Source organism: Achroia grisella, unplaced genomic scaffold (genome assembly GCF_030625045.1).
Source record: "Achroia grisella isolate CSIRO2021 unplaced genomic scaffold, CSIRO_AGI_Agris_v1 utg402, whole genome shotgun sequence".
Lineage (NCBI taxonomy): Eukaryota > Metazoa > Arthropoda > Insecta > Lepidoptera > Pyralidae > Achroia > Achroia grisella.
In genome coordinates this window covers 1320633-1344894 of record NW_026712841.1, presented here as the reverse complement: position 1 = coordinate 1344894, position 24262 = coordinate 1320633, and the positions used below count along the sequence as shown (strand labels likewise).

The following is a 24262-nucleotide window of genomic DNA, read 5'->3' as shown; positions in this document are numbered from 1 at the left end:
CACGTATGGTATGTTAATTTAAGTGTATTTTTGGGAGTGTAGGTTTTATACAAGCAGAGGCGGTAATTGTATCAAGTGCATGACGCACTCGATACAATTACGGCTTCTTATCATATTATTAGGATTCATTATAAATAAGAATTGAATATGTTTTTTGATACCCCACAGTTTTGTTTCGATTACGTGACAACTCGCAAAATGAATATTGCTCGTGTCTCTAGGAATTGATCATCCTCGTAACTTTTAAACTGAATCATGTGCTGTGTAATATAATAATACACTACTTATTGAAATGTACTTTAAAAAAAAATACTGCTGTAATTTACACATTATTATTACAGTATAAAAATTAAGTATGTTCATATGTATTCACTATTTGGGATATAATGGTTTTCACATGAAAGATAGAAGATATGCTGTCGCGGACTTTTTCTGTAGATCTATTTAAGAGATACATTTTCACATTACAATATATTCGTGTAACTCGAACAGTTTTTGCAGCGCACTCTAGAATGGCTCCCAGATGGGAGATTTTTTTCAGAGTTACTTAACATTTATCATTATAGTCCTCACAATTTACATATAATATTTTTTTAATTATAGTCTATATATTTTCTGATCTATAAGCTATATTACTGTAAAATTTCGTCAAATACCGTTTAGTAACATTTGCGTGAAAGAGTTACTAACGTTACAATACAGATTCACAAACTTTCGAGTTTACAATATTAAGTAAGCGTATAACTTCAATGACTACATAAAAATCGAGTGAAAGTAAATTTTAAATATAAAATGAATGATTAAATTTAAAACATTAAATATTAAATTAAATGACACCTTAAAAATATGCGCACTGTTATTGGCCATTTAGTTCCGAATAATGGAAGGCTTACTGTAAGCAACTAGACAATTTATAGAGATATATATATATAAAGTATAGAATTACCAAACAAAATAACAAGAATACTTTATTTTATTAAGTAATCTCTACAATATTTACGTTAAGTTAACAAAAATATTCTGAGTGACGTCTCGTTGGATATTTGCGATCTATTATTTCTTGTGTTTACTATGTTGTAGACATTTTATAATGCACATAACCCCATTTAGGTGAATAGTCATATTATGAACGTATATGAAATAATATGTAAACAATAGACAGAATTCTTTTCAACAGTGAACTAGTAAACAATTTTAACAGGTTAGCTCTACCTTAAATGACTACCGAGTTTACAGCATCACGTCTTGAAGGTAAAGAGTCACTCGGGGCTTGTTTGCATACGCGAACGTTAGGCAACTTCTCAATTCTGTACCTTCGGCCCTCTACCTATGAAGTTAATACATTTAACATGAAGCGTCGAGTGTCTACTTATACACAGACAATGTAATTTTTAATCAGCTCTATAGCATTCTAGTGAGTTTGTATTATGTAATAATATGTTATCTGTGGTTAGTATCGAGATCCAAGTAGGTCTCGAAAGTACTGTCGATCCTGAGTTACATAATTGTACGAATGTAAATTTAATTTTGGGTATCAAATAAAAGTGTTGACCCAATTGTAATTAAAAGAAATATAATTCTGCAAGAATATACATACGTACATATTATTTATTTGAGAGTTTAAATGTATAATATATAACCAAAAAAACATAACCGTAACGATAATCGAAAAAACTACGAACGTACGTTTTATTCAAGTCAGGCGCAACGTATTTAGTTAGTGTTACAAAGTCGTATTTAAACAACCAACACAATTGTAGATAATTTATTATCAATTACTAAATTCAAATTTATTGTCTACAATTGTGTTAACTTAATTTACAGAATACTATACAAGAGTAGAAGTTTTTAAAAATCTCTAATATTATTTAGCACGTACGGCGATGACAACTGATATTAGAATTCCCAAATATGTGTAAAAATATGGGTCGCAATGCAAGTAGGTCAGGGAGCCAAGCAGTTTCGCGCTCGGTGCCGTGCCGCGCCTGCATGCGGAGAATCGGTCGCACCGCGACGCGCTAACTTCAGAGCCATACAAATGCGAATTTTCTTACCCCTACTCCCCGCTTAAATTCTTTTGGCACAAGCATCCAAAGTGTTTATTTTCTCTCTATTATGTTACTGGGATAAATTGAATGAACGCACGTACAGCTCACGGGACTACATTAATGTTAGGCGAACAATTTACTTCTATTTGATAAACATTTCAGGATGTGGAATCACACATGTTATCACAAAAAATCCTTTTAATCAAGTATAATTAATATTATTGAAGTAGTAGTACAATATATCTAATCACGAGACAGGGTGAAACAATATGCCGCTATTCATTAAACGAATGCCCGTAGGTGTGTCCTTACAGTCACATCCAATACCTGCACAACTGTCTGTTACGTTCAATCACCTTTTTAAATCGATTCGATGTGATCTTGTGCTACATTTCTATTCAATGAGCTTGACCATAGAACACGTTTTGTTTACTCTAGTATACATTTTAACGCAGTAGTAATAAAGTTTATTTAATCTTCATGTGTTAAATTGGTAAAAGTAATAAAAAAACGGACCAAGTATATTGGCAAGACAAAGAACACATGTACAAGTTTGTGCAGGATTAATACATTAATCTATAATACACAAATATATGTATTTCTATATAAAAAATATATAGATATTAAATAAACATTAAAAATATATGAATATGAAACTAGGAAAGATTTAAGACTAACACTTATTAAAAAAATATACAAACATTATACAACTTTTTTAATTTGATTAAATAAACAAGCAAAGTATAAATATTAATAAACTAATGAATCCGTTGTAGAGCTTGCTACGGTTATAGAATTCAGTACCTATGTATGTATTTGTACGTACATATTACTATTAATGGATATTTGGATAATTCGTGAGCATTGTGAAATCGTGCCAAGTTTAAGTGTATCTAATTACATAAGCGCAGATTTTAATGAAGGTTTCACGGAACCGTACGCCTGACTGGCTTGAACCCGTAATTTTACTACCTTTTGTTCCCTTTGTCTCATATTACAACACTACTCCACGGAGTATTAAGTATTTGAGAATATTAAAAAAAACAGTTGTTTATAATAACCCGTATACCTACAAAGTAAATACATGTCTACAAAATTAGTGTAATGAAAACGTTCATTGATATTACATTAATTATATATCAACATATTCATAATGGTTTTAAATCGAACTATTCTCTACATTTAATCGCTGTTAACTATATTTCGTTAGATATGTATATAAGTATAAAAATATTACGTCTATAATTAGTTACTCATAAATGTAAAGCAATATTTAGTTGACTAAACTGTATATTATAAAATCACATATAAAGTAAAAAAAATATTAGATGTCTACAGGCTATTTTAACAAATTTTATTCTGCAAGTTAACAGCAAAATTTTATCAATGACGCAAAATTTGCGTAAAATATAAAAATCAAATTGCTACGAATGGTCTACGAAATCATTGCGAGAAGAAACGTAGCGCGCATGCGGTGTTTACACGCCTGCGCACAGATACTTAACCTCGATACAGGCGTGTTTTTGAATGAAACTTCATTCTCGAGCCGGCATCGAACGTACTTTGCTTTCAAGATATTTGCTACTGAGACACTTTCTAGTCTGCCATCGCGTCCGCCGCATGGCTGTATTTGATTGATGCCAGACATAGACTAGTTAACTAGATAATAATAAAATATATTGTCCAGTAAACATTTAGTTTAATGTAATCATGATCATTTTGTAAATTTGTAAAAAAACTGCAGGTAATCTTTCATAGGTTAAAAACTCTCCATTTATAGACAGTAAATGTGTTTGTATTAAAGTGAACGTTGATTATATAATTTAATTGAAACTACAATAAATTTTCGTCATTATGTAACCGTTGCGTTTTACAAAATGACACTCCATAAATGGACATTCGTTCATATTATGAAGACTTAAGAATGAATGTCTCGAAATTCCCATAGGAACGAAATATAATGTATTCGTGCGAGCAAAGTAGTATGGGTTTCCCCTAGCTGACTGCCCTATTAATAGGCAACCGATTCCACATAAAAAATATATACCATTTTGACCATACACAGTTTACCATGTAGGCATCCTTGGTCGTAAGTAATTTTTTTAAATTCCTATAGCATCAGCAAAGACTTTCATGAGTGAAACCGTCTTAAACTGCTAGTTTCACTGTAAAATTACTATGCCAAAGTAACAAAATATTTGTTGTAAAACAATTAACCAAAATCACCTATTATGTACACAGGGATAAAAAGCAGTTGCGTATTAAAAATTAAAATGTTAACAGTTTATTCATATGGTGTGTGTACTTACTGAAGTAATTTGTATGCGTAGGATACGAGGGTACTTAATTTATCTACCGGTCCATTGTAATGTCATTATTGTATCCTTAAAGAGGTTATTAGCACTTTACGTATTAGTTAAAAGCACAAATAAGAACCTATCGTGTCAATTTATAAAAAATATTCAAAACTCTATTGTAGTGTTTGTCGAAAATCATAAAAAATAAAAATCACTTTATGATACCTAATAAAAAATAGGAAACATATATCTTGTAAATAATACAAACACTGTCTTGTAATTGAAAATTTTGTGATTTAAGGAATAAATAACTTCAATGGTGATGTTATTGGTATGAAACGAACACGAGACTAAACTCATTTGATTAAAAAGCATCATCAAAATTAATTCAGAATTAGTAAAGACATAATTTCACATGCAAACAAACAGAGGAATTGCAAACTTCCTCCTATACGAATAGGGTTGAAAAACATGAAGAATATTTCTCATAAGCACATCATACGAATTATCAAGTTCGTGATTACAGCGTACCATGTGAAGCGCACCCTCCCAAGATCCCGTCTCATTATATTAATGCTCGAATCACACCTGTAATTTCACATATTAACAAACAAAAACAGAAATATCATACACTTAATAAAATTGTAAACAAACCGTGTCTGTGCATTACATATTTAAAAAAAAACTAATACGTGTACTTATTTTAAAAGTCATGAAATTGTTTTTTATTTACTTGTTTTTTTGTGCATAACGCTTATTAGAGCACACTAAACTTAAAAAAGACCTGAATACGTATTCACTGACGTATTTAGCAAAGTTCCCGTAACATTGTCGTATCTTTTTATTCCACAAAGAAGTTATAAATTATTTTATTATGCCTAATCCAACGCGTATGAAGTCCCAAAAGAATATCGTTTTATTTTTGGTTAATGTAACTATCGTTATTGCGTTATCATCCATATAAGTATATTTCTATTTAACATTAAGAAGCATTAAAAATGTTTCATATATAAATGTATGTATACAGCAATAAAACTACTAAAATATATACTAAGTTTGAAATTAGCACACAAATATTTTTTACATTAATTAGATTAGGTTACGTATGCATGCTCCAATACCTTTTAAATTAGGGACAATAATATTATTCTGTACGCACACGTTCGTACAAAACTTCGTTGTGACATAGAGTAATAAATTACGCTCCGTAAAGCGCAATGAATTTTATTAGGAGTGCGAATACCTAGGGATCGATTAAACGCCAATTACCACTATGATTAAGGTTCCCCGCGCGCGTTATAAATACCCACCTTAATAGGAACCTGCATTAGATATGTGTTATAAAATTACAGTCAACACTGATTTTCTACACGTACAATGATAAATGTAACTGATCGCTGTCTGTCCATGAAAAATAAATGACAAAACCTAATATTGAGAGGATTTCATCAATGTAATAGAATCCAAAACCATTGTTAGAATTTTTATCTGTTTGTCTGTACGTTTGGCAGCGCTTATCTCAATAACGGCTTAACCGATTCGATTGTTGTTTTTACTAATGTATTGGGGTAAGCTTGGCTTATATTTCAGTGTTGTTTTATTCCAATCGGTTTACAAACAAAAAAGTTAAACGGGTACATAATCACGGATTGAGCTAGTCCTAATTAAAACTTAAACGACTATATAGGTCAGAGTGAAGCATCAATCTTCTTCTTGATCGTTCCCTCCCTGCTAAGGATGGCGACTCACGATCTTGTCGACCAGCTGTCGCCATCGGTTGCTCTGATGCCTGGTGTAGTGCGGCGATGACAGTTATAACAGAAGCATCAATATCTTGTACAAATTAGATCTTTTATTGTAAATACGTGACTTTATATGCCTATTTGAGATAAATAAGAGCCTATACTTTTATAATATCATTATAGATGTACGGGTAATAAACTATTCTATTATAAATAATAATTTTGTAGCGTTTACCGGTACGACGTTATTTCTACGTACACCATGTAGAAATAGACAAAAAAGAATGTTTAGAATTACAATTATAATTATTACAACGTACGTACGTACATTTTATTCTGAACATTTTCTAAATAAAATTTTTGATAACTGGCTGTTACCCGCGACATCGTCTACTTTATTTTTATATAAAACATAGCCTATATGTACTTAGCCGCTATTCCTCTTAAATACATATATTGAGAATACTGATTGTCTTTTTCCTGATACTGATTTGACTTCCGGTTTCTTAATTTGTATTTGTAAACCTATTTTGCCTTTGACTCATTAAACAGTGATTAGTAAATTAGGAAAATACTTGATTTAATATTAAGTCATTCTTGTTAAGACCCGGCAAACTATACCTATTAATAACAAGTTTGTTATTTAAGTAATTGTTTTGTGTCTAATAGACTTTGCTCAGTGGGTGTACTTTAATGAAACTTTTAAATTTAATAAAAGGTAGTTGCAAACTATTCAAAACGTTTTATTATAATATTCTGCTCCCATACCGGTATAAAACTTAGGTTCTAATAAAGTATTTATAGACCACAGTTTCTTTTTAGAAATAAATAAAAAGTAAATTATCTTTGCACAACAAAGATTAAAATATGTACTTAATTGAATTTCTAGAATTTCTCTGTCAATAAATTTTGACTTCCCACTGAACCGTATGAATGGCACGTTTTTATTATTTTAAATATCAGATTATTTACTCTACTATTAAATTGAGTGAATATATATATACCTATATGTAGAGTAAATAATCTGATGTTTAAAAGCTCCACGCGGTGCCCCCTGTGAAGGTAGGTTAGGTTACATCGTGGTAAATTGGAATTTGCCAAGATGGGCTAATCCTCCACGTAAAATGGCTGGCGGGTGCACCATTCCATCATTATTAATTATTTATATATATGTATAAAGCGTAAGTAAAACTATTATTTTTTATTTTCTGGTCTAGACCATTCTGCTCCTTAACTAGAAGGTTGTCTAGAAGACATTACTTATGCGAAAAGACCATCTTTTGTAATGGAAAAATTAATATTTAATTTTTTGGCCATTTAATATGAAGCTAAGCTGAATGACTAATTCATTCAAAAGACACAGTTATACAAAATATTATTAATATTATTGCATTTTTTATCATTCCATAGACAAAAAAAGAGTGTAATTGTTTACGGATGTGTATGTATGCATGGCAACGCACAATTGCATGACAAAAATTAAATTGTTATTTACACACTACTAATAAATTTAGTTTTCAAGTAGGTATATCCATTGACACAACAGATCACTGTGGAAAATTATAGTAGAAACATTCATTCTAAGCGTTGTGAGCTCATTTTAATCTATTTCGTCCACCCTTTGTAAATTATCTGATTTTCCTATTAAAGCTTAACAAAAACAAGTTTTCCGAAAACCGTTCCGTGTTTGCTCGAATTCTCGACCCAATAAACCCTAAATCCTTCTTTGCGTATTTCAACAAAATTGTTAGGGTAGTTCCAAAAATGTGTATATATTAATGCACCTACATATCAGCACGACAAAAGGCACTGATTAAATATCTGTTTATCTCACTGAGATTGTTTCAAGTATCTTCTTGGCATGACTAAAATGGAAACAAACATTACAAATTCAGCACATATAAATAGATAGGTAAATCTGCTTATCTGTCCATCTTTTCTTAAAATGCTGAAAATAATGTTATCGTAGAGTAAAAGCTTTTGTATGTGATAAAACATACACGCGATACTGAATAAGAATAAATATGTAGTTTTAATCTTTGTGAACTTCATTGTTCCCATACTTATATGGGGTCAGTCGTGAAATTATTAGTACTCTAAAACTGAGCAACATTCCCAAAGCAAAGTGGGAAATTGAACACTTTATATAAACGTGAAAGGTTTAGTATAAAGGGTTTAACTTCTTAGTATTAGATTTCAACTTTTATTAGTGCAAGTGACTTACGACTCACAATCTATTTCATAGCTAGAATTAAACCAAAGTAGACTCTCATATAAAGAGAAGTGTATCTAATTATATATTTGTTGATTAACAAAGTGTAGGTAGGCACAATATGTTGTTGACATAAACTAAAACAAACTACATAGCACATTTTATATAATTTTTCGAGAACTCTGTTAAATCTTACTACCTCTCCAAATAAATTATTCTTATTCTACTGTCCTTTATCCCTCTTCGCTTGTTTCTCACTATGTGTTACATAATTACTTTGTACTTAATGCTTTGTAAATAAATAAAGTGTAAATAAAAATATATGTTAAATATCATTATTTTCATTTGATATTACTATGCCGCTTTTTTATTTCTCTAGACTTTTCTTGCGCTTCCTACGTTGTGTCTTCTTTCCTCTATCCAAAGGTTGTCTCGAAGCTTATGTGATAAGACCGCCTTTTGTATCTTAATACTCTAATTTATAGTCTTTGTTATTTACTTCTGATGCAACAAAGAGTGAATATATAAAAAAATATCAGATATTAATGTGTACATTGTAGGCTATATACAAAGTAATATGTCTGAGAATCTTTATCTCGTCTATTTCAGACGCCAAGCACCTTGCTTTGGAAGATGTGTTTGAAATAAAGAGTGAGATAAGGCAGTAAAATTACAGGGTATGGAACCATCATCTGAGTTCATCAGAAATCAAACTCATAAGAAGCACCATAGATATTATATGATAATGTTATGTATATCGTGCATTCATATATATGACTAACGATATAAAAAAAATACGCATCGGTGATGTCAGATAATGTTAGAAAAGTAGATCAAGTACCTTAAGTACTAAACCTTCATGAATTAGTAATAGCAATGAATTGGCAGAGAGATAACGAGATTTAATAAATTATTCTAATAAAATTAATCATTCATGACCGGCAATGGCAAGTAAAGTTCACATAAACACCAACTATTTCAAATTCACATAAAACACTATACATAATATACTACACTGTTAAACATATAGAAACAAAAATTGTTTTACGAAGGCACAAATCAATACAAAATGTTTAGATGAAATAACTATATACTATGATTTTAATTATATACCACCTTCATGAGATACAAGTTCTTGCTAGTTTCATGTGTTAATTAATAACTCTGTTCTAGCACTCTACCTATATCTCGAGGCGTTGCCAGCGCTATCTGTGTAGCGTATCTAATTCCTATCCGTATACTTTTTGCGTCAAAAAGTTCCAAATGTCCATGCATCTTAATAAAATTGCACGTCCATAATATTAGTAAGTATATGCTTGAAACCATATCAGGCTACGAAATTTTTGCAGTTAGTAAAACGCTATTGTCATTACTATAATGATGACGTTTTGCAGGTATTTCTTTTAATTGGTTACACATAATATATATAGTAGTATTACTTTGATTTTTAATTAACTAATTAGATGCCTAACCAATTCCATTAAAACAACTGGCAAAAGCAAACCATAAACAGGCTGTAATTTAACTTCATTATTTTCCACAGTGCACAGTGCATTACCGACATAAAAATGAGAGTTAACGAAGTGGCAAATGTTTGAAAGCTTTCAGTTTCTGCAGGTGACATCTTGGAGACGGGAAATGGTTAGCGACACGCTAGCTCGGGATAAACTCTAACGAGCGATCCAAATGACTAGATACCACTATATAGGTATGTGTAATTGCACATTATATGAACATGATTTTTTGTAATGTAAAACAGTAGATGGCCCACCTGATGGGCTAGATACGCCAATTGCGGACATTGCATTATCATGTAAGGTCCGTGATTTCAATCATGCGTTGCCATTCTGGAGGACTAAGATATCATGCCTCTTCAATCGAAACACAGTTTCAACGCAAGCTTTGGATATAAGACTCTAACTTAGCTTAGGTATATTTGTCAATCGTCCTCTACCTCCTTTATGATTTCAGACTGAAGAAAAATATATGTACGATATTATGAATTTAATGTTTATAACGATTCTTAATATTTTTAACCTATACCTATCTAATAGATATATACAGCTAGTAGATATATAAGTAAAGATAGAAAATAAGGATATAATAAGCACTAGTATAATAAATAGCGTTAGAAAATAAAAATGTATAAGAAAAGATGTAAAAAGTGGAAATAGTTTAAAGTAGAACCAATGTATAAGTATAACTCCTTAAATTATATTCCTAAGTAGTCCGTAAGAAGTAAGAAATGTGTCCAATAAATCCTGGAAATTAAAATCCGGGCCAAAATTAAATAAAAAAAAACCTTTTAGATTTATTGACAAACTAGTTAAAAGTGTCATGTGTCATGTATATATATACATTGCTAATACGGCAGTAGAGCAATAGATAGAGCAAGTATGTCCTGATCATGTATTTAGACGAAGGTTACCGATTAAAATCTGATGGTCTGTAAGGTTATTTGTCATTCCAATACATCAAAATTCTTAGTTGAATAGTGTTAAATATCGAGGGACATGATAATTTCTGTAGAACACTACAATATACTTGTTTTTAACTCCACGTACAAGGGTAATTTACCAAACAGTGGCACTTGGAACAAAGCTCATGCTATATTGTATGAGAAAAATGTGTAACTCACAAAACTTGTTTCATTTTATGCATGGTCGTAGAACAATGGAGGTACCTGTGTCATACATAAAAATGTAGTACAAATAAAAAAGTTATATCCTTAGTATGAGCACGTCAAACTATGGTTAATGGCATGTCTCAAACATGTTGATATATAATATAAACGTTGGTGAATTTAATGAGATGTCTTCTCAATATTTCATCTTCCAAAAATCAAGAAATTCATCAACCAAAAACAGTAAGATATCCCTGTTTGCCCCTATGATTAACTTGGAGAAAATCCCTAAAGGTGGTCCACCCTGTAAACCTTTATTTGTGTGTTAAAGTTTTAATATAATATCATCAGCTGGTTTAGGTAAAAGAGAGTCAATTTATTGTACAGTTCTATATGACAGGAGAATGTTAACGGTAGAAGTTAACATTTAATTTAATATCAAGATGATGTGGTATTTAAATGACTAGTGGTAAAGTACGTAAAATCATTGTTTTTGTTTATTTATTTATAATTATATATTTAAACTACTAAAATAAAATTTGGTACACAGATGTCTAGACTCTGAAAATGGAAATAAAAAAGGGTTGTGAGGGGATTAAAAGGGGATATGAAAGATTGCATGACAGTATCGTCATTTTTAAAGCTAGAAGCTAGAAACCTATTTATAAGCCTATTGAATAAATATAAATTAAGAAGAAAGGGTTGTAAGGGGTCGAAAGGGGATATGAAAGATTGTATGGATGTATCAACTTTTTAGGCTGATAAAATATAAATAGATAAAAAGTTTTAAAGGGTTGATAAGGGACATGAATGGTAGTATGGAAGTATTGTCATTTTGAAAGCTTGAGATTTATATTTTAGCCTGTTCATTAAATATACATAAATAACGAAAAATGATTGTAAGGGCTTGAAAAGGAAATGAAAGATTATATGGAATTATTGTTATTTTCAAAGCTAGAAGCCTGAAACTTATTTTCTAGGATGTTGATTGAGTAGTATGGAATTCTGTATTAAAATTCATCTTTTTTGAAGCTAGAATGATCAATCTTTTTTATTTGACTTCTATGTGTTAGATTATTAAATAATTTTAATTATTTATTTAAGGGCACTATCTAAAAAAATCGTTATCTTGATATTAAATTAATGGTGAAATAATACTGTTTTCAGAAATCATTTCTAATAATATGCTATTTGATGGATGAAGTAGATTTTGTAAATCTGATTATTATTACTACTGTAATTATCAGTTACTCACTTCTATATACATGTCTAATATTATGTTCTTCCTATACTACAGATCACAAGTTACTTCTACATTGGGCAGGTATATAGATCATATAGTTAATTTACTGACAGACGAACTATGAAGATGATATTGACACTTAAAATATTCTATCATGTCTGCGCAATGTAGTTTTGAGTAAGGATTCGTTTCGGTTTATAGGTGTGCTTATATATTTTTAACATTACCCTCTCGTACATTGAAAAAAATTACAGCGACCTAAGACTAAAGCCACAACTATGTCAGTGAAGTTTTGTAGGACCATCTTTATTTTTCCTTATACACTTCCGGAGACAGTATCTAGGGGGTAAACCATAGTTTAGACAGGTTTACGCGAAACAGGCCATAAACATCTTAATAAATATTGAAGAAATTGTCACATTTGTATTATAAAGAAAAGTATATTATATAATTGATCAACACATATCTACATAACGTTCAGGGGTTCTATAATAGCTGAAATGGAGGTATGTGGTGATGTACCTGATGAGAGGTATTGAGGGTTTTATGAGGTAAAATACGGACATAAAAAAAATGCGACTAATACGGCAGCGATATATAATAAACTGATACAAAAAGAATATGACAAAAAAAATGTGATTAAAATATTCAAAAATAATATAAGAACCTATCAAAGGAGTTCGTTACAATAGCTGTGCGATGTGAATGTCTATATACCGAAAACTCTTGTTATTTTCGTTTCTTTTTTACATCGAAACAAATTTTATTATATTCATTGCCTTCTTTGCCATATAATTAATCCAAATCTACTAAAAACTATTTTGGAAGAACCTACTTAATAATATAGAAACTTGAAAAATTATTTACATCATGAAAGTACACACTGAGTCTCATCATCTATAATAATAGCATGCTAGAGCTAAACGATGATTCAACCACAGTCGACTGTCAATTGCACTCGTCTCTGACAATTTAACATATCAGCAATCCATTAATCATGCCCTGACATTACAACCACCAACAGCATCTCGTTCTAACCTCTTGCTTCTTTCAGATTAAGAAACGTGACTTGTCCAAGTGGATCGATACACGCATATAATCGTATAACCAGTGAAACGGGTCACGCGGTATACTCTTAGACGCCCTAACGATGTACTCAATCACTGACATCTTTCTCTCTACAGACTCTGTCCCATCACCACCTCAATTGGAGTTTGATCTTTGTAAAACGATTCTACCATATCTTCTTTTATTAAGCGTGATGGAGAAGGAAAACAAACACTATCCAGTATTTATGTAAGAAAATCATATTCCATTTTCTTCATTTTTCATTTGTCAAATCTTGGTAACTTATTTTCTATAATTTTATTGCTGCTGCAATCACTAAAAGTACACATAAGTACATGGAAACTTAAGTATGTATGAGGTCGCCGGCTCGTGATATGTGTATCACTCACCTGGCACTGTTCACACGTGTGTACGGAGTAGGACTGGTCGCAGTCGTAGCGACTGAGGATGTCGACGAAGTCGCAGTGCACGCGCGCGACCATCGCGTCGAGGCCAAGGAGGTCGTGCAGCGTGCGCTCGCAGCGTTCCCCGCCGGCTTGTACTTCGGCGCGCGCGCCTTGGTCCAGTGCGGAGGCGGGCGAGCGCTCGCAGCAGGCGCGCAGCCGCAACTCGGCAAGGCGTCGTGCTCGTGCAACAGCCCCCAGCGCGCACAGGTGCGGCACGTCGCGCACCGTCAGCGACTCGGCCGCGCCGCCGCCGCCGCCGCACGCCGCGCCCCCGCACTCGCGCACGCCGCTCGCGCCCTCCTCCTCCAGGTCGCACGCGCTCAGCCAGGGGTTGAGGCGCGCGAGCGGACTCACGGCCAGGCCCGCGGCCGCCATCAGCAGCAGCAGCAGCAGCGGCGGCGCTCGCATGGCGGGGGCGGCGCCGCTAGCGGGGGCCGGCCCGCCGGGCGCGGCGCTGCCTCATACCGCATCGCGCATGGCGACCTACTCGCGCGGCCCGGGCCGCGGGGCCGCCGCGCGGGGTGGGCGCGCCGCCATGTCGCTCGCTCGCCGCTCGACTGACTCCCCCCGGGCGCGCATCGATCGCCCCGCGCCCCGCACACGCCGCAGCGCGCGCTCCTGAAACCTCCACCGTAGTTATGTAACCGTGCGCGCGCATCCCTGAACCCCACCCGCCTTCGCCTTCTCCATCTCTTGACAGAGAAGATTAACTGCCCGCTTCATTCCGCTTATGAATACCACAACAGAACATAATTCTTTGATTTACGTACAGATGGCACTTTGTAGTAGCAAGTAGAGAGTTTCAAGAAAATGTGAAAGCATTTGTAAATGTGCTGACATCTATACACTATTTAGTAAATAATAATAACATGAAAACATACTAGTAGAAAAACAACAAATTGAAAAATAATATTAGACTTAATACGTAGAAAGAAAACTAAGAGGGTGCACATTGTAGATATTCGTACAATTATAATGAGTAACATATTAAAGCGTTGGGAAGCAGGATTTATACGTCAGCATCTTTTTTACAACTTATGAAATGTTATTAGACGGTGGGTGTTTAATTCATCACAATTATAGAAGATATATAGGCTGAATGAAGTGAAATAAACTTAAATTTAAGCGTTTTGAATAGTCATACCATAGATAAGATAATGTTACGTAGACTTATTTTTTTAATCTAGGTACCACTTATTCGTCACTCAAGAAACAGGCAAGAAAGTTGCCTGTTGCTCTTAAATAATTTCTAAACCATTGTTACATAGTACTATTCTGATATTAACTAACTGTCTTGGCAAACGTTGTCTGCCATATAAATTTAAGTACTAATATCACTATTAAATGGGGGTTGGTGGTCAAAGGGTGAAAATTAATTTAAGGTATTTGTAATACCACATCATAAATAAATGAAAAATACTTTATCACTTAGGGGTATGAAAAGTAGTTAGTATGAACTCAGACCATACATATAAAATTTCATAAAAATCGGTCCAGTCGTTTCGGAGGTTTTCAGAGAATTTTATATATAAGATAAATACGTTATATACAAATATTTCAGACCTAGAATAATTAAACAGTGAGTATTAACTTTCAAATAATAGGAAGGTATTAAACAATAATGGATATTAGTAATTTATAAAAATTACGTACGTAAAGACAATTGAATTAATATATATTAATTCATACAGCAACTCAACTCAACTCTTTGGGTGGTCGACTTGGTACTCCTTATTGATAAAATATGGTAGGTACGTAATACTAAGTTACATACAATTGTCCGTTCGCAAATTCGCAATATTATTATCATATAGAAGTTTACGAGCCTTTTGTCTTCCACATTAAGCTATAATCTAAGCTATCAATGTATTCTCGATAATTCGTTTGCGAAAAAAAGGACGATGTAGAGAGATGTAGAGATGTAGGTGCAGAAAATAATTTCAAGTATAATCTTTATTGCACACATATATCTAATGCGATCGTAATTACGCGTCTATAAAATTTCTGTCGGTAAATAAGTAAGCGCATATTACGTGAGTCTTTTTTTATCTCTATCACTCGCGGTAGGGTATCGAATGTGGTCTCGCTTCCACTTTGCGTGACGTAAGGCGCCCGCGCACTTCGAACAGTGCCCTCACTCATCGTATAAACATCGAAAGACTATAACGCTACATTCTACCATATTTACTACATCGAAACTATATAGATTTTGGTATTAATTTGTGTTTGCTAAAAGAATAAATAGTTGTTTAATTTTAATTTATCTGGACTTGATTATAGTACTTAGTAACAATTTAGAAAGGATTTAGAAATCAGCACGAAGGTTACAGTTTCCTCACAATGGACGCAACAAGTAAGTAAACTGGTTTCAAGTGTGATCACTAAAATAATATGAAATCTTAAGTAGAATCATTGTAGTAATTGAGTTTTGATTCCCTGACAATAATCAAATACGATAAGTTTTTAAAGCAATAGGTACCATAATAATAATGACTTTTTTATATACAAACACTAAATATCTACTTGAACAGTAAATATGTATTTATATGCAAAATTTCCTATTTGTCAAGTACTTTAAATTATTTTGTGATGGTAAATTAGTTTTTAATTTGTCCTGTATTTTCACCTTTATTATTACCGCAATAAAATGAAGGTTCAATTCGTTTAGAATATTTTAGTATATTTACATTATTTGGATATGTCATGACTTATATTATGCTAAAGAGACTATATGCAATCTAGGATAATAATAGGAATCTCTCACATTAGACATCATAACTAAAAGTTCGTTTTAACTTAAACTTACGAAACCCGTTTGCCGATAGTGGGAATGTGAACACACTAGGCCCTACTAACAGATGCCTTTTCGTGCTATCGATAGATATTTTTCTTTGTTTTTTGCAAACTCCTTGGCGGGTAATGTTGGTCTCTGATTGGGGTCTTCCCTCCAAGTTTGGGAGTTTAGTAGTGATTGGTTAATAAAATATTGGTTAGAAGTGATTGGATAATATTTAAAATAGACAATTTCCGCGGTATATACGCACTTTTAAAGTCTTTTAATATAAAGGCAAATTGTAAATAAAATAAATATATACATATAATATTATTCTAGATGTCGCAATACAAGACATGTAGTCTACGTTTTGCTAACAATAATTGAATCCAATACGGCAGATGAATCTGTTGTTACTGCTACCCATTTTAACATTGATTAATATCGGTGTTTCTATCACCTGAGAGTTATTTTTCTACTGTATCTAACTATCCAATAGAAACTCTTGAGCTTTGGGTTCTGTTCGGGATTGTAAACTAGAAACGTGACATTGTGGTATATAGTATAAAACAGAAAAGAAGAACAATTAATATTTATTATGGTTTTTATATAATAATATAATGTTAAATAAATATTTTTTATCGCTTGACAAAATTAGTACAAAATATGATTTAGCTTATCATTTCCAGGCTTGAGAATTACAAGGGCATATTATTCGAGTATTATTTTTAAATCAAAATGAACATATGTATATGTATTACAGAATGAACACGCATGTGGAGACTATAAATATTGTATTATTACTCCTATTTTAATCTTGATTTTTTTTACAAAGGGATTGTGGTCGTCACATTTAGGGCACAAAAATAGTGAGTAAATAACAAAAAAAACAACTATTAATGATACCAGCCACTAGGTACAATAACTTAGCTGCATCAGAAGCTGGCTCTGGCAATATACCGTGGAATAGACCTACATCTAAATTATTTATTTTTTATTTCATTATCACATAGACTTTTCATATTGATGTATTGATCATTACGTTTCCTGTAAGTACCACAAGAAATTCTGGTGATTCCATTCACATTGAACCTTGTACGACACGCCCTGATTGCAGCGTAGTTAATTTCGACAGTGTTATTATTTTAACTTATTTCTGAACAAGATACTAGTAGTGTGATGTCGCAATATTTGTGCGATTTGATATAATTTATCAGTATTACTATTAGAACTACTTGAAGATACATGATATCTAATTTAGTAATCACTACATTTTATCTCAAACTTGAAATGTTGAAACGAATACTGTTAGGTATATTAATATAATATGCTATAGTATTAGTATTATAGTATATATATTATTAGTATGTAATACTACCTTCTACCTTCTTCCTTCCTTCTTTTCCTTTCTTCCTACCTTCTACTCAGTATACACCTCAAATTGTCTTAGGATTCATTCTTACTGGATTACTACAACGCAGAAGGAATCTGTTCTCAAAATTTGTAAGCACCGATTCCTATACTTCTGTTGTACCCACATAAACATCAGTCGGCCAGGACAAATTTATTTACAAGTAATATGAAAATGTAAAACAAAAAATAAATTACATTGTAACTCAGTCTATATATTAAAATATTTACTCATTAGACATTCAATTTTAAAATCGTTTCTATAGCTTTTAGTAAAACCTAGTAGGTAGCAATAGAACGAATTAGTCATTTGACATTTCATACTAGCAATCAATGAATTTTGCAGCTGTAGCTGTGCTAATGTTTATTCCAATAATAAAGTTAACACAGGTCAAACGAATGACACATCATCTTAATATAACAATGAATATATTTTCTTAAGTGTTTCGTAATCATACAATATGAAATTGTTAACATAAATGTCGTTATCGTATAATATAAATATTTGCCTTAAGTCAACCAAGAAACTTAAATAATTAGATACATCGCACTCTGTTCTCTTTATTAAACTGCAAAATTACATTAAAACTAATGATAGATTATATAAAGTCAGAATAATAAAATAACTAAATAGATGTTTTTTTCTCTATTTATATCGCCTGCTGTAATAAAGATATATTTAATTTATCGTAGGTAAAGTACCTATGAAAATACTTAAATTAGGTACACTATTCTATATGCTAAAATTATTTTACAGTAAATAGAAATGTAGACCTCAGATATTTAGATTTTATTCATTAGAACCAAATGTGCTTACAAAAACGGACTATTAGGAATTTTATTTTTCATATAGTCTTGTCAAGAACTGAAATTAATGTAGAGTTTACACCATATTAAACACTATACTTACATGGGTATGAATGAAGATTGCTTTTATATTTTTTTTAATTATTGACCAGCGTTTATCCTGGTATGCCCATATAAATGTTGTAATGTCCAGAATGCATAAACTCGTATGGCTATTTAGAACATTAAGGTTAGTAACAAATAAGGAATTGTTAAATCAAATATATACATCAATAGCTCAATCTATTCTAACTTATTGTATTCCTGTCTGGGGTGGAGCAGCAAAGACTAAATTCCTAGAACTTGAGAGAGCTCAGAGATCCTTATTAAAAGTTATGTATTTCCAGAAACATAGATTTCCTACGGAAAAGCTCTATCAGATGTGTGATCTTCTTTCTTCCAGGCAACTTTACATAATCCAAGTAATATTAAGAGTACATAAAAACCTCTTTTATGACTCCAAATCTTTAAGCAAAATAAGGAAGCACAACGTAGCACCTGTACAACCCGTTAGATCGACCTATGCTGGAAGACAGTTTGGTAAACAATCGACTTATATTTATAACGCTGTAAATAAAATTCTTAACATCTACCCTATGAATCTTTATACCTGTAAAAAAGTTTTAACAAAATGGCTAAAATCTAAAAACTATAACGAAATTGAAGCTATTTTGTACAGTTCTGGATGACAGCATGGTCTATGAGCGATTGGACTGTAGTCCTGAGGAATGTAGTCACAATGTAATATACACCCTTCCACACTTACATACACACACACACACACACACACACACACACACGCACGCACACAGTCTTTTACAGTAGAAACAAATTCTTAATATAATAATAAATAACCCTAGAAGAGCGTGATCTCCTATCACAAGTATTTAATTATGCTTACAAGGAGATCCCAGCCCCGGCTTAAGGAAGTATATAAATAAGAATATGTGATTGTTGATATGTAAAAAAAAAAAAATAATTGTAAAACATCTATGGTAATAAAATAAATTTATTATTTATTATTATTTTCAATTATAAATAGAAAAGTACGCGGCAACAATATAAACCATATTTGGAATGTACATACTAGCGATCCTTCGTATGTTGGGTACCTGAATAACCAATAGAGCTACAAGTAGTTAATAAGGAAATTCAAAAGAAAGTTTATGTATAAGATTCTTGTAATATTTTTTTACTATAGCTTTCAGTCGACAACATATGAAACTATTAAAAATTGCAATTTAGTGTCAGTAAAGTAGTTAGACAGACTGACGGAGGACCTCTCTTACTCGCCTATTGTAAACTTTTCCTATTTTTTCAATTTTAACAAAGTTTATAACAATCATCTAAATAATTTCAATTTTCCAAGTTTGAAAATTTAGTAGACATATGGCATTATTTTCAGTGGAAAACAAAATGGGCCTGCCGCCACCATACGAGTCAACGGCCACATTTCCAGCACCACCACCCTCTTACTTCGGCAGTAACCCGCCACCACCAGGCATAAATGTACCTTCGGCACCACCGAGGACTACAGTCATCACCTCCCCACCTGTAGTTACAGTTGTACGACCAGGAAAACTAGGACCGGGCCCCACGGGTACCACGTGCGCGACGTGCAACAAATCCATAGTGACCAGAGTCGAATACGTAGCCAACAATCGAACACACATCGCTTCCGCAGCTCTATGTATTTTAGCTGGGTGAGTACATAAATATACCATAAACATTTATAAAATCTTTTGTTATTAAATACAATTAACAAATGTCTATTACGCCATTGTTGCGATTGTGTGTAAAGAACTGCCCGTGATCTTGAATGTGTCACGTAATTTGTAAATTAAAGATTTTTATATAAATTGTAGCTTAATGTTATGTACATACCGATCATATTTGTATAACTGGACATACTTAGTTTTACTAATCATTATTATCTATATATATATATATATATATATATTATACTTTGCGAACTACACGAAATAAATTTCTTCAAAACATTCAAAATTATAACCATCCTTTTAAACTCCCATCGGGCTGAATATATGCATAATAGAATCCCGTCGCTATATCAAATAATACGCAATTTCAATAGTAAAAGAAAGTAACTAAATAAAAAATAACTTCTACATACGGGAATTTAACCGCACCTACAAGGCGATCTTCCACACACTTATGCAGTCATTGATTGCGTGTTTACAAATTCTTATAAATTAACGGTACCTAGACTTGCAATACAAACCAGAGTTCTGTTAAAGAACAGCGCACAGGTTCCAGGCAGAATAAGACATCCGGGTGACATGAAAATAGAGTCGGTCTTTTGCGAAAAATAACGAAACAGCATTTGCAAAATACTGTATATAACAGCACAGATAACATAATATTTGAACACAGACAGTATCTTCGTCTAGAAGTGATTTTTCAGAACTGTGTTGTATAACGCCTATCGGTATAAAAATCTTATATCATAGGTATTTTATTAATGACAGAAGACGACCTATATTTTCTTTTTTTTCATTTAAATGATTTTTTGCTTTATTAGCGGCCAGTTATATATTTCAGAAATCCTTTGCGTATGTGTCCCGGAATATTCAACCAATAAGTGATCGATAGGATATAGGTATACGAAGCTGGTTAGTTAAGTAAAGTATTGTATGTGGAAGGTACATTAATATTTAAACGACGTAACCACTACTATAAAATCTTACTGTAGAATTATGTTCGTATTTCAACTTGTTCTTTGGAAAAACTGTTCAATTTCGATTAGTGAACACTGTGAACATCCATTACGTGACGTAATATCACACGGTAAGGGTGCATCGTCAAAGTGTGACATTGTTTAGAAATCAACGAAGTGGGCATGGGTGGATAAAAGGAGAACACTTTTTAAAATTTTAGAAAATGTGACGTTACACTTTGCGGGTTGGGTGTCTCACAAATGTGACTAACTGATATACACTAAAATATTTTATGTATTTCTGTGTATATACCGAGCCGTATGGCATCATAGCATATTATTGTTTGATATTATATTTTTGTTGAAAACGTTCCTTTATTTTTTTCTTTTTTATTTTATACCTAATCATATTTCGCCTGTTCCAGATGCTGCTGTGGCTGCCTCATACCTTACTGCATGAGATCATGCAAGACCACCAACCACTACTGTCCTTCATGCAAAGCTTTCATCGGCACTCATATGCCGTCCTGATTAAATACTGCTAGGTGCGAATCAGGCTCCACAATCTTAAAGTATTAAAACGCTAAATAGAATCTTATATGGCCACACTCGAATTGAATTGTATTTGAATACATATATATAAACATGTAGATATAGTTAGTATTAATAACTAATTTCGAATTGTCTGATACATGTAAGTTATAGCATTAGGTCTTGCCTTATGACTACTCTATCTCTCAAGTTTTATAGAAATCTATTTGTATTTAAAACGGCGGTATTCTAATCGGTTTGTCATTCTTCGTATAATAATGTATTTAATGTATATCACTGCGAAGCATGCAACTGTTGGTATTTGTTTATATTTTCTTTAACAACAAATGGGTTCTACATGATATTGTCGAAGTGAACAATCATTAGCAGGAATGCCGTTATGAATGTACATTGCCTGTATAATTTCTACCTATTCAAACCGTTGACTGTATTGTATAAATTGAATTACCTATATATATTATGTGTTATACAAAGGTACTAATTAAGCAGACTTTGGAAAAATGACGCCATATGGATATATTCAGAGCTATTTATTTTTATCTAACTTCGAACTTGGATTCGCCCGGGATCCATTAATATACAAAACTAGGGCACAAACCACTGATTTTACACAATCAAAGTCGCAACTCCAGTAGTAATATTTTCTATTGAAGTTTAGTTAATAATTAACTAAACCTCAATAGAGAAAACGCTAAAACAATAACTGGCTACTGTCCTATATATAAACACTTGTATACAATAGGTTCTATAAACAATACTCTTTTTCGGAGCTGTTTTTAAGCAAGAGCCAACGTCCGCTTACGTAATATTGGAATGGTGATGTAGCTTCGTGAAGCCTGTGAAGATACCAGGAGGGCTATGCGTTATATATATAGAAAAAGCTTGACTAGCTATATTAGTAGTCTCAGCTCTACAGGCACAACAGACCAGATGAGAGACTAAATACATACTAGCATTAATGGTCTCTTTAAAAAAATCTCAATCTAATCACACCCTAATACGGTGTGGAGTTCTTCACTACTTATTTATATTTTGTACTTATTGCATAAATAAGATATATACTGAATAATAGTAATAGTAAAATGAAGAAAAGAAAAATCATATTCTGTGATATGTTTATTTTTATATAAGGTAATAAATAGGCAAAATGTCGCAATATACCTAAACGTAATTTTAAATTATATCAAATAATATTTATGACCAAAGTCTTCATCTGTATAGTAACTACATAAATATAGATATTATACTTGTCTACTAAATATGAAAATAAAACAGGCAGAACATTTTAATTAAGTCAGTTTATTGTATTTTATATGTAAAACATCTCTCTATGATTATGTCGAAACTATTTGGACTAAAATAGTCTAGCCTAAATGTATTTATTTGTTTTTATTATTGCTTTTTCTTTACTGTGATAATATTTATACAACAATACAATTATATTGTAATTAAAATAAATATATTTCTATATTAAGGCTTTTTTTTTATTTATAAAAATATTACATAGCATTGTAACAATACTATTATTTGCATCGGACTTGGACAAAAGGACTATACTATAATATTTAATTATTATCTACTATTAATAATATATATACTATACATAAATATAAGATTAGAAGTAATTTTACTTGTGGTAGGTATTAGTTATTATTATTACTTAATATTTAACTTTATAATGAAATAGTCATGTGTTTTGTTGATTATATAATATAATGATGACAAACAACTTATTTTATTTATTGGTCATGCCATGCTAACAAGAATGTAACTAATAAAAATAATAATAAAGTAAATTAGTGTATCTAATATTCAACGAAATAGTAGAATTCATGATATGAAATAATTAAGTCTATTATTGATTAATCACGTTATAAAGTTAAACGTCGTTTCCAATTTTTTGTCATTTGTCATTGCTCAACTTTGATTCAAATAGGATATGTAGATTGTGAAGTTTCTAGAACTTCTTTGAGGGTTTTAAATAAGAATTGCCGGCTAGTCTGGTGCATTTATTAACTACAAAACAACTGGAATTCTCAATTTGACTATATTTTTTCTATATGTAATAATAATATATATATATAGGATATATATATTATATATTCATTTAGATGATTATATTTGCAATCTATAGTACATCGATAGATATTTTTTTATGGATCAGAACAAGTGGGTACTAGTAATAGTTAAATAGTTAAATTTCCATACGATTAAAATACTATTTTTCTAATGTTTACTTAACTGCTTATTTGATATTCGTAACCTCGATCAGGTTATCAATACAAATGATAATAAACTGATAATACACAATCAGTCTGTTACAAT

General features: G+C 31.9%; 2 protein-coding genes across 2 annotated transcripts in view; one reads left to right on the top strand and one right to left on the bottom strand.

Moving 5' to 3' along the window:
- LOC131844505 (uncharacterized) overlaps window positions 1-14087 on the bottom strand; it is a 54967-nt gene extending 40880 nt beyond the window's left edge. Inside the window, exon 1 of the mRNA XM_059193414.1 lies at window positions 13623-14087. Within this exon, the coding sequence (XP_059049397.1) occupies window positions 13623-14087 (465 nt within the window). The remainder of the gene's footprint in view (window positions 1-13622) is intronic.
- A 1725-nt stretch (window positions 14088-15812) lies between these two features.
- LOC131844310 (lipopolysaccharide-induced tumor necrosis factor-alpha factor homolog) lies at window positions 15813-22635 on the top strand. The gene is made up of 3 exons (XM_059193163.1): window positions 15813-16032; window positions 20114-20411; window positions 21811-22635. Exons 1-3 carry the CDS (start codon window positions 16020-16022, stop codon window positions 21914-21916), a joined length of 417 nt encoding a protein of 138 aa, XP_059049146.1. The 5' UTR covers window positions 15813-16019; the 3' UTR covers window positions 21917-22635.
- The last annotated feature ends 1627 nt before the right edge of the window (window positions 22636-24262 follow it).